Consider the following 11,387-nt stretch of genomic DNA (forward strand, 5'->3'; position numbering starts at 1 on the left):
GGATTTGGAGGATAATATTTTTACTTGTCTTATTAGTTACTTTTGGTTTAAAATGGGTTTAACAAATATTCCCACACCTAAGTGGGTACTGGCATAAATGGACCCTCTGGGGATCTGTTCAGGTATATACAAAAGTTCTCACCTTGCCCACAGTTGTGATATCACCAGGCTGAATTCTGAGCAGAAATCAAGCATCTCCTTGCTTGCTCCAATGAAGACAAATGTAATGGGTCATTTAGAACAACCCGAAAGGCAGCATAGGCTGATAGAGATTTTGCTGGATGTGTGCTTGTAAAACGCTAAGAAATTTGGTTTTCTCATCTGTAAAATGAGGCTGATAATGAGGACTGAATGGCTGTACCTAAGATGATTGGTGATATTAAAATATTATAGTGCAATATATATATCACCTGTTAATATATAAAATATATGGTAATAATATATTAAGTATTAACTATCAGTAGTTTGCTGTCTTTTCAGAAAGGCAGGGCCATAGTCCTGGAGCAGGTCCTGGAAGCTGTCGATGGGCACAGTGTTAACTCCTTGGTTGCCAGATTGTGGGGAGGTCCCAGATCACCTGTGGGTGAAGACAAAGAAAACCAATCACACTAGATGCTGTTGAAGGGCTTGGGCGTGGCTCCTTTTCTCAACTGGCTCAGAAACACTTGGCGTTAGCAGACTGTAGAGACAGACCTGTGCATAAACCAAAAAACCCCAGTCGGCTTCAAGTTGATTGTGACTCATGGCAGCCCTTTGTGTTGCAGAGTAGAACTGCTCTCCATAGTGTTTTCAAGGCTGTGACCTTTTGGAAGAGATGCCCAAGCCTGTCTTCCCAAGTGGCTGTGGGTGGGTTCGAATGCCCCACCTTTCTGTTAGTAGTGGAACACTTAAACTTTTTTGTTATCCAGGGACTCCTGACCTATGCACAGAACTGCGTGTTAGTCATGGCTGTGCCCACATACAGTCCCTACTTCCTGAAGCCAGAAGCCAGCTGGCAGATAGTAGGGGTTGAACAAATGGTTTCTGAGTCTGTGCCTCTGTGTGGCCCCTTTCGCTGTTTTATTGCTGTGATAATGCTGCTTCCTCCTTGATAACAGAGATCACTGTCCAGAGGGCGGGGCCAAGTCTGCTGGGCTACTTTCTGCAAGCTTTCACTTTCAGATGGTGGTAGAGCCAGTGGGAACAGGGTGATTATTCTCACTGGAAGCGCTCTGTGGGGGCCCAAGGCCGGGGTATCTGCAGATATCTCTTTAACTGAGGCTGATCCTACTTCCTTGGTGCTACTGGGAACCACCTGCCTCTCAGAGATATGGGACCCTGGTCCCACAGTGTCTGACCCAGAAGCAAGGACTGGGGCTCCCAGAGCAGCTAACTGCAGGTACCAACTCTGAGGGCAGATCTGGGGTCTGCCAGGGTCCCTGCAGCCCTGAACCTCCTGGAGCTGCTGAGTTTAGAGACGCTCCAGGAGGTCACAGACTTTCAAAGCTGGAACCAGGAGAAGCAGGTGAGTTGGCTGTGTAGACGCCTGTGGGCCACGGGGAAGAGCCAGGTAGCAGCTGACTGCGAGGAGGGGGCTGAGAATGTGTGTGTGTTTGGGACTGGAGCACAGTCTGCTCTAAGAAGACTGAGGACGACCCCAGTGAGGCTTGCACCTTTATTCATTTATTTTAAAGATGTTTATGTAGCACCTACTAGGACCAGGCCCTGTTCTCATCACCTGTAGTAACTTTACAAATATAAATTTATTGAATCCTCATTACAACCCCTAAGAGTATCAAGGGAGTTATTGTTAATATCCTCATTTTGCAGATGAGGCAACCAAGACAGATAAGGTCAAGTAACTTGCCTAAGGTGGTCACACAGTGAGTGCCTGAGCCCAGAGGAGAGCCTAGCATTTGAGTCTGTGCTTTCCTGACCATATGCTGCCTCCTCTCTCCTCACATGCAGCAGGTGGTTTGGGGTCTTTTCTTGACAAGGGCTCATTTTTTCTTCTCTCCTGCTTAGCCTCCAACTGGGTTCTTTTAGCTGTTAGCCAGAAGTCTCACCTCAAATACAGAGTGGGCAAGGATATACTGCCAGTGGGGAATTGACTAGGCCCCAACTGGAAGAAGGGAGGTATAGGGAGGGGTTGAAATGCAGGTGAAGCAAAGAAACACACTTAACAGGGCAGGGCGTCTGTGATGGGAGCTGCTGTCTCTCTGAGGATGCTGTCTGTCTCTGATGCTTCTCAGGTGACTCCCTGTTCACAGTCAAGGAGGACAGAACAAGGAGCAGCAGAAGCTGGCATGTCCACTGTGTCCGGGGGGCCTGCATCAGGGTCCTCTGACCTGGGGTGAGGGAGAGGCTGTGAGAGTCCTGGAGATGGAGGGAAGTTCTCCCTGAGGGGCACCGGTGCTGAGGAAGGAAGGCCTGATGTCTGAGCAGTGGGGCTGCGGTGTGCATGTTATTGGGGTGGGAAGGGAAGGAGTGGTTTGTTTCCAGGTCAACTTATCGGTTGTCTGACACCACAGAGTCTCCTCAGAATGGCTGGCAGGAGCCTGGCTGAGTCTTTTCTTGGTATCAGTGTTGGTGGGGCCTACCATCCAGTTAGCAAGTAGGAAGTGTTGTGCTCCTCTCAGAGGCCGAGCTGTGGATGGGCTGCCTCCTGTCTGGGGTCCCTGACTCTTGCCCTGTCTCTCTTCAGCTCTGAAGAAATGGAGGGGGACTTCAGCAGGTCTTTGCTCTGCCATCTCACTTCACTCTTGCTCTTCTTCCAGCTGTCCATGAAGGGGTCTACCGGTGAGTGCTCCACATCCCTCTGTCTGCGTCTCCCTGTGGTGTGTGGGAACCATAGGTGAGCTGCTGGTTCTGTCCACCAGGAGAGATGGAGATAGTGGAGACACCCCCACCCCGGGAGATTATGGTGCCCTCACTAATTGTAGTTAAAAATTAAAAAAAAAAAATCCCTAAACCATAAATTAGTATAAAAAATTCTGACAATTGTCTCACCACGACCTCTTTAATGTTTAGAAGAGCCAAATAGATGATATTATGAAATAACTTTCCCACATGTCCCTGCTTTACTAACGTCCTAAGCAAACATGCACGCATGCATTAGTTCACTTTATTCCCCCCATGCTCATGGGGGGTCTCCTATGGCTTAGGTGTTGCTCCATGAACAGAACAGTCGGAGACTTTCTGTCTTCACAGAGCTTACATTCTAGCAGGAGGCAGTGATATTAAATGTAATAAACCAAGAAAAACTGTAGTGTGTTAGAGGAGATTAGTGCTATGGGACAATGAAGTAGAGCAGGTACCAGCAGTGTTGGTGGTCGTGGTGGGGGAGGGTAGAAGAAGTGTGGCGTGGGCAGGCAGCAGTGCTCATTAGGGTGGTCAAGAAAGAGAGATGTGGACTAAGACTTGGGAGAGGAGGGGAGTGAGCATGAGGATCACTGGGGATAGAGGGTTCTTGCAGGAAGTGTCAGCCAGTGCTCAGGTGGCAGAGTGCCTGGTGGTTCAGAGAACAACAAGAGGTGAGTGTTGGTTGCAGCAGAGGGAGTGACGGGGAGGGAAGCAGGAGTGGAGGTCAGAGTGGTCCTGGGGGCAAACCCCATAGGGCCTGTGGGTCACTGGTGGGAACTGAGGAGCCTTTGCAGGGGTTTGAGCAGAGTGGGGCCCTGACATGTTGTGGCTCACACAATAAAAGGCTCACTCTGGCTGCCATGTAGAACACAGACAGTGGGGGTGGGATGAGGGTAGACTGGGAGACCAGTCTGCTGCCGTCTTCCAGGTAGGAGACAATAGTGGCTCAGGCAAGTGTTGAGCAGTAGAGAAGATGGTATTTGGGAATCTGGAGTGACTTGCCTGCAGAGCAGCCAGCTTGCAGCCCATCCAGGTCAGAAGTCCGAGGGTGACAGGCTGAGTGTGCCTTCTTCTGTAACAAGCAGTGATTGAGGCTCCTGGGAGTCATGGGAGTGAGTGCAGCTTTTAAACAGAAATAACATTTGACTCTGGGTTTTAAGTGCACATATTATTCACTGTAAGAGAAAGATATGGGCACAAATAATGAAAGGTAGGCGTGGGAGTGGGGAATTTCCTGGTGGTGGCTGAACGAATAGAGTTCACACCCAGATTTCTGGTAGCCTCTGGTCAGTTTTCAGTCCTGTCCTGAGATGGGGCTGTTGTTCTCATAATGTGGTACCTGAACCAGCATATTCGCATCCCTGGAACTCTTTCTTGTTGTGGTGATTAGCTGCTGTAAGTTGGCCCTGAGTCATGGTGACTGTATGAACAATGAACCAAAAGCTGCTCTGTCTACATGGGAAGCTAGACTTGTACCATTGACTCACCAACGTCTTCGGGGAATTCCTTAGAAATGCACATTTTGGACCTCCCCTAGACATACTGAATCAGAAATTTTGGGGATGAAGTCCAGAGATCTGTGTTTTACAACCCTGTGGGTGATTCTGAAGCACACTCAAGCTTGAGAACGAAGGAGTTAAAGAGTGTTTCCCAGAATGGCCTAGGACCAGGTGCCTAGCCACATGAGGGTGGCCCTTTGACATCATTTCAACGCCATGATGTTGTGGTCAGAATATCTCACTGCATTCAGAGTCCTCACAGTTCATTCCTTCAGGAGCTGTGTGTTATCTCCAATTTTTACCTGATAGTGTGTATTCTCCCACCCTCTGCCTTTGTCTCTCTAGCTTTCTCACTCTCATGTTTTGTCCACAGATGAGTTCCTGGTGATTGGCCCCACAGACCCCATTGTGGCAGTGCTGGGCAGGGACACCATGCTGCCCTGCTACCTGATCCCAGCCATGAGTGCAGAGAACATGGAGCTGTGGTGGTTCCGTTCCATGTTCTCAGAAGCAGTGTTCATCTATCAGAACCAGCGGGAGAGGTAGGAGGGGCAGATGCCACAGTACTCAGGGAGGACCTCCCTGGTGAAGGACTTCCTCACCCGGGGGGAGGCTGCTGTGCGCATTGACAAGGTCCGGATTTCTGACAATGGGCTGTACACCTGCTTCTTCGGAAAGGGACGCTTCTATGAGAAAGCTACTTTGGAGGTGAAGGTGGCAGGTTGGTGACTTGTTCTATATTTTCTAGAGTCTTGGAGTGTTGGAGTTGGGAGCAACCTCAGGGACGATTTAATTCAGCCTCTCATTTTATAGATGCAGAAAAGGGGGCTCGTTCATTCATTTATTCAGTATAAATAATGTAGAGCCCCTACTATGTGCCAGGCCCTGTTCTAGGTGCCTAGGATACATCAGTGAACCTAATAGAGATCCCTGCCCTGTGGAGTTCATATTCTAAATGCAGAGATAGAAAAATCACAATCTGTTCTAGGTGATGCTAGAAGGTGATAAGTTCTGAGAATGAAAGACAAAGTAGAACAGGGAAAGGGGATCAGGATGTGGGCATGGGGACTGGAATTGGGACTGGGCTAGGCCTCATTGAGAATGTGCTGTCTGAGTAAATGCTTGAAGAAAGTAGGGATTTAGCTAAGTGCATATCTGGGGGATGAGAATTCCAAACAAAAGGAAGAGCCAATGCAAAGTCCCTAAGATGGGAATGTGGCCGGTGCGTTCTGGACACCCATGGAGGCCTTATGGATGGGTGGTGGGAGTGAATGAGGGAGAGGACCCATAAAGAGGCGTCCATAGTGGACAAAGCGACGTTCCTGGTATAGGTTGCACAGAGAAGGGACTGGTTAATGCTGTCTGGGGCCATCATGAAAAGTGCCCTAGGGAGTAGACACTTAAGCGGGCACATCAGTTTATCAGGCAAGTTTCCACAGAGCCCTCAAGGTTGAGTGACTGAAGTTGAAAAGGCAGGGGGCACACAGAGCAAGATGTGGTTAATAGCAAGTAACAAAATAGCCCTTGGGACTGGAGTACGTGGGACCTGAGGGGCACAGGTGGTAGAGGTTTGGGGGGGATTTGAGAGAAGGGGTTGGGGAGGAAGACAGATGTCTTCTATGATCTCAGAGAAGGCTTTAGGCTTCGTGTGTTATGTTGCGGAGTTTGGATGCAGAGCTGAGGAAATATTAAGCAGACCAATGCTGTGAATGCTCACTCTGGCAGCTGTGAGGAGGACGGATGTGAAGGAGAAAGGCTGAAAGTGTGGAGTGTAGTTCTGAGGCAGAGAGGATGACTGCCTGACCTCAGGCAGTGGCAGTAAGGTGGGAGAGTAGGGGCCAGATATTAAAGAGATTTGGAAGTAGACCTAACTGAGCAAGTAGATTTGGTACTATAAGAGTTTGGAGGGGAAGAAGGGACCACAGAGATTCCCAGGGTTTTGCCTTGGCTGTTTAGTGGTAGGAATATTGATAACTATGTATCAATTACCTATCACCATAATAATGTTATGTAACAATCAGTCAGAAAATCTCAGTAGTGTAAAGCAATAAACATTTATTTAATTTGAGCATTTCTAGAGTTCAACTGATCTAGGCTGGGCTCGGCTAATCTCAACTGGACTCATCTGTACATTTTTGGTCAGCTAAAGAGGTCACTATATGGACCTTGAGGGGAGACAACTGGCTGATCTCAGATAGCTTCAGCTGAAAGGCTGGGGTGACAAGGAAATGTTCCCAGAGTCTCATTGTCCAGCAGGGTAGCCTTAGCATGTCCCTCCCATGGAAATAGTAGAGGGCTCAATGGTGAAGCAGTTTTCAAACCTTTGCTTGTGTCACACTTGCTGATTTCTCACTAGTCAAATAAAGTCCCATGACCTATGCAAGAGTAAGAGTGGGAGGGCACTACAAAGTGATGTGGCAAAGAGCAGGTGGATGTAAGGAAGGTGAAGACCCAGGGCTATTCTTGTAATCAATTTACCACAGATAGGGCAAAATTATGAATTTTGTTCTGGAATTTTGAGTTTGAGGAGTATATGAGGAATCCGTGTAAAGATAACCCATTGGGGTGTGGTTATAAAGACGGGGAATTTGGGAAACAGAGATGCTTAATTGGTATAATTTTGGAAGTGGTTTAATGAGAAGTGGTGGGAAGAAAAAGAAGCCAGGGGGACTGTGTGATGTGAGAAGAGTAGAGATTCAAGGACAAAACCCTGAAATGACTCTGGCCTGTAAGGAGTGGTGGGAGGTAGGGGGAGGAAGAAAAGTCCAGGAAAGAGGCTCAGCAGAGTGATCAGAGAGGTGACAAACGAAGCAGAAAGTGTGGGTGACCAAGCCAAGACGGAGCCCGTTTCAAGACGTAGTCAACAGTGTCTCACGCCGAAGGGAGACTGAAGAAGAGGGATTGCAGGGTGACTTCTGGGCTGCCAAGTAGGAGATTTTTGTTAACTCACCAAAAACAGACTCAATGGAATAGTAGAAATCAGACTGCTGGGGGTTGAGAACTAGGTGAGAGGTGAGAACATTGAGTTGTTGATGGATTATAAAGCTTACTCTTCAAAGAAGGGGAGAAGGAGACTGTAAAAATATGAACATGTTTATGTCTTTAGGAAAAGAAGTAGATGGAGAGGAAGAGATTAACAGCAAGGATGATGCAGGGAGGAGTGTGACCTCTGGTGGGGCAATGGTTAAAACACTCAGCTGCAAACCAGAAGGTCAGCAGTTTGAGCCTACCAGCTGTTCCACAGGAGAAAGATGTGACAGTCTGCTTCCTTAAAGATTTACAGCCTTGGAAACCCTATGAGGCCGTTCTACTTTGTCCTATAGGGTCACTATGAGTTGAAATCGACTTGTCAGCAGTGGGTTTCTGAGTGGGTCAGGAGCAGAGAATGAAGAGAGAGGAGAGAAGAGAGGAGAGGAAAGGGAGGTGATAATTGATGGGACAAGGTCTTAGAAGAGATGGTGACCTCTGGGTGTCAGAGCTCAGGGAAACAGCTATCCTTGAGCGAGGGAGATTTCCTCTCATTTGGTGTCAGGAAGACGAGAGTAAGATCAGTTTGGATGAAGAACACTTCGTGGCTAATTAATGCAAAACAAAAACCAAAATCCATAAAACTCTTAATTTCAAATATTTCCTGCTTGCTAGAGTAAGTCCAACAAAGACTTAGTTTCAATAAACCTTACGGCCTAGTTGAACTTTTGCCCTTGAAAAGTTTTTATAATGACACCATCTTATTTCTTCTGGGCTGGTCTGGAGTTTTGTCCTTTGATTTGTTTCCTGGGCTGCATCTCAAGAAAAGAGGTTTGAAAATTCTTCTTTTTTCTCTGTGTCTCAGTCTTCCCACTTGAGTGGTTGGAAAGAACAGTCCCCACCTTCAGAGCTCCTAAAAAAGCCACATGCTCCATTCATCCTTGGTTCCCTGCAGTGGGGCCTCAGCCCCACCACCACTAGGGAGCGTCTTATCCCATAGAACCTCCCGAATGGAAGACGAATAGCTTCGTAGGTGTCAGGCTGCCAGCGTCCCAGGCCTACACCTGGGACAAGGCGGCTTCCTGGGCTCCACAGCTTCTCTCCCACAGGTGTGGGCTCTGCCCCTGAAGTGCGCATAGAAGGACCGGAGGAAGATGGGGTCCGCGTGGCCTGTACGGCCTCCGGGTGGTTTCCGAAGCCCCAGGTTCAGTGGAGGGACCTTAGTGGAGAGAAGTTCCTGGCTTTCTCTGAGGCTCATGCCCAAGACTCTGATGGGTTGTACCGCGTAGAGGCCTCGCTGGTGGTGAGAGACAGCTCTGCTGGAAAAGTGACCTGCTCCATCCTCAACCCCATTCTGGGCCAGGAGAAGGCGAAGGCCATTTTCATCCCAGGTCAGTGGTGTTCCTGCTCACAGCAGGGCTGGAGGGAAGGGAACAGGGTCCTGGGTGTGCTGGGCTTGGCTGGCCTGGGTGGGCCCTGACGCAGTCTCTGGCCTGGCCACAGAGCCCTTCTTCCCCCAGGCCTCTCCCTGGAAGCCGGCTTTTGCCGTGAGCCTGATCATCCTGTGTCTCCTCATCCTTGGGGCTGGCTATTTTCTCAAGAAAGAACATTCAGCAAAGGTGCAGGCGCGGCAAAAACAGGAAACTCTTCAGCAGGCTCAGGAGGAGGACAGGCAGAAAACGGAGGAGGCACTGAAGGCCGGAGGCAAGGCAGGGGAGGGGCGAGGCTGGGTGAGGGCAGAGCTGGTGCTGAGAGGGAAAGCTGACAGCAGGAGTAGAGCCCTTGGCTGCAGCCTCCAGGAAGACCCAGGGCCCCTGCCCAGAGCAGGAGGCTCAGGAGATCCAGAGAGGGCAGCTTGGCTGTGGAGGCTTGGATGGGTCTGGAGGGAGAACTTTCTCCACCATATGGAGAGGGTCTTTATGTGGGTTTTACAGGCACACCATCGTTTCCTTTTCTTAGGGATGGGAGTTCATGCTTATTTTTTTTTTTTAATCTGTTTCAGATCAACTCCAGGCAGAGCTGGGTAAGTTCTTCTCTCCCTCCTGAACTCTCTGTGTCCCATTTGGGAGACATTATTGCTCTTAGCTCACCTCATTTCTTGTGTGTTGCCTTGCAGACTGGAGGAAGGTGGTTTACCAGGCTGGTGAGTAACTCTCTAGATGCTCCTGGGTCTCCCGTTCCACCTGTGCCCAGGTGTCCCATCTCCCCATGTCTCTCTGGCATAGACATGAAGACCTCATTCCATGGGGGCAGAAGTGGAAGGTTGTGGGGGAGGAATCCTGCTCCCTGGGCTCTATGATCTGGGCCTCTGCTCCCTCCCAGTGCTGGGACCCTGAGGGTGGTGCAGAGACTTAGTGAGGGGGGAGGGCAGAGGGGAGCACTTTCCCCCACCCCGACTAGGGCGCAAGTCCTAGGCGGTATGGATGAGGCGTGGAATGACATTCCCAGGCACCACAAACATGAAAGGTGCCTGACTGAGGCACCCAGACGAGAGGGTGAAGGTGTTTCTGCTGATGTGTCACCGCTATCAATGTCTATTCATCTTGAAATTGGAGGTGGGTAGGGGTGCAAATTAGAGACGGCCCCTGGGAGCTTGAATGGGGTGGGGGCAACTAAGAGATTGCCCCTGGGCACTTGTTACATGGCTGCAGCTCTGGTGTGGTCATGATCCCTGGAATCTGTAATGCCTAGTGGGTTTTCTCATTCCAGCCCCGGCCTGTCCACTGTATTGTTAGTTTTCTATCCTTCAATACACAAAGCTCTCATTCTGCACCTGGAAGCTAAAAGGCAGATGCTGAGGGATTTCCTTTAAGGAGCTACATAAATAAATGGGGTCACTAAGTGTAGCGGTGTGACTTACTGGTTTCCCAAGAATCCTCCTCTCCGAGGGTGTCAGTCCTTTCAGGCTCCTGCAGGTGCTGATGGAAAAGTGATGGGGAGAGGACTGGAATGAGTAAGCAGGGAAATGTGATAATATGAGCTGAGTGCTCCCCAGAATACAGGTGTTATTATCTCTAGAAATATTTTTTTCCAAAATGGTTGGCCACTTTTACCCTGGTCCTGGTCATGTACGTTTGTCCTTTTTCATTCCTCCCCTTTGAGGGAATAGATATTTTGCAGAAAAACATTTGCAGAAAAGGACTAGTTATAACAACGCTTTCTTACAATTATGGAATAATTTATGTTTTATTCTTTAAAATATCATCACTTTTTTTTTTTATTCTTAGTAGAATGCAGGTATAACAGGAGGTTCTGAGGTTCTTGAGGCACAGAGCAGCTAAGTGACTTGTCCAAAGTCCCACAGCAGCAGCAGGATGGCGTGGAACTTGGAATGTAATCTCGGCTTCCTGACCTGTGGTCACGGGACTTTCCCACCATCCCTGGCCAGCTTTGCATGCTGCAGGAGTTCATCTCTTTTCCAGCATCTGTCTCCCTCTGGATAGGCACACCCTTAGGACAGAAGGGAGGATGGTAGCCAGTCATTTCACACTGAATCTGGCTGCAGTCTCAACAGGGTGTGTTCTCTTTCAGCCTGGAGGAAGGCCCAGTTGTATGCAGGTAAGTGACTCCAATTTTTCTGTGGCCTTACCTCCCTAAGCCCCAGGGGCTCTGCCTCAGCGTGGCCCTTCCTCTATAAGTGGACCCCACACCAGGATAGGACTGGAATCTCTGCTCTCGTTATCACTTTCGTACCCTCTCTCCTGAGACTGCAGGGACTCCTCCTTGAGTACACAGATCTGCGTATTGTTGGGGTCCTTTCTCTACCGCAGGCCACTGTTCAGGTTAGCAACACCCTCTGAAAACATGTTGTTCACTTCATACTTCCAGTTAGTGCTATCAGTGACAATGGAGAGTTCAGTTGTCAGGAGGGACAGGAGCAGGGTAATAACTATGCAGATCAGGCATTGCTGGTCTCCAGAAGGTTTCAGAAAGGACATTTGCCTGCTGAGGCTTCAGATCTTCCTTAGGGAGTCCTTGGTTCTAGATGTCTCTGGCCCTGAGAATCCTATCCTTTTTGGATCCAGTTTTGATTTTCCCATTTCTTTCTGGTCCTGTGGCTATTGGTCTTCTCTTTGCTTC

At 49.1% G+C, this 11,387-nt stretch overlaps 1 protein-coding gene across 1 annotated transcript in view; it reads left to right on the top strand.

Moving 5' to 3' along the window:
• Positions 1-11,387, top strand: part of LOC101361069 (butyrophilin subfamily 3 member A3-like) — a 53,471-nt gene that overhangs the window by 35,264 nt on the left and 6,820 nt on the right. The window contains 8 exon segments of the mRNA XM_023725573.1: positions 1,260-1,504; positions 4,714-5,061; positions 8,573-8,698; positions 8,828-9,011; positions 9,310-9,330; positions 9,424-9,450; positions 9,708-9,862; positions 10,839-10,865. Of these exon segments, the coding sequence (XP_023581341.1) occupies positions 1,260-1,504; positions 4,714-5,061; positions 8,573-8,698; positions 8,828-9,011; positions 9,310-9,330; positions 9,424-9,450; positions 9,708-9,862; positions 10,839-10,865 (1,133 nt within the window).

This window comes from Trichechus manatus, unplaced genomic scaffold, assembly GCF_000243295.1.
Source record: "Trichechus manatus latirostris isolate Lorelei unplaced genomic scaffold, TriManLat1.0 scaffold00327, whole genome shotgun sequence".
NCBI classification, from domain to species: Eukaryota; Metazoa; Chordata; class Mammalia; order Sirenia; family Trichechidae; genus Trichechus; species Trichechus manatus.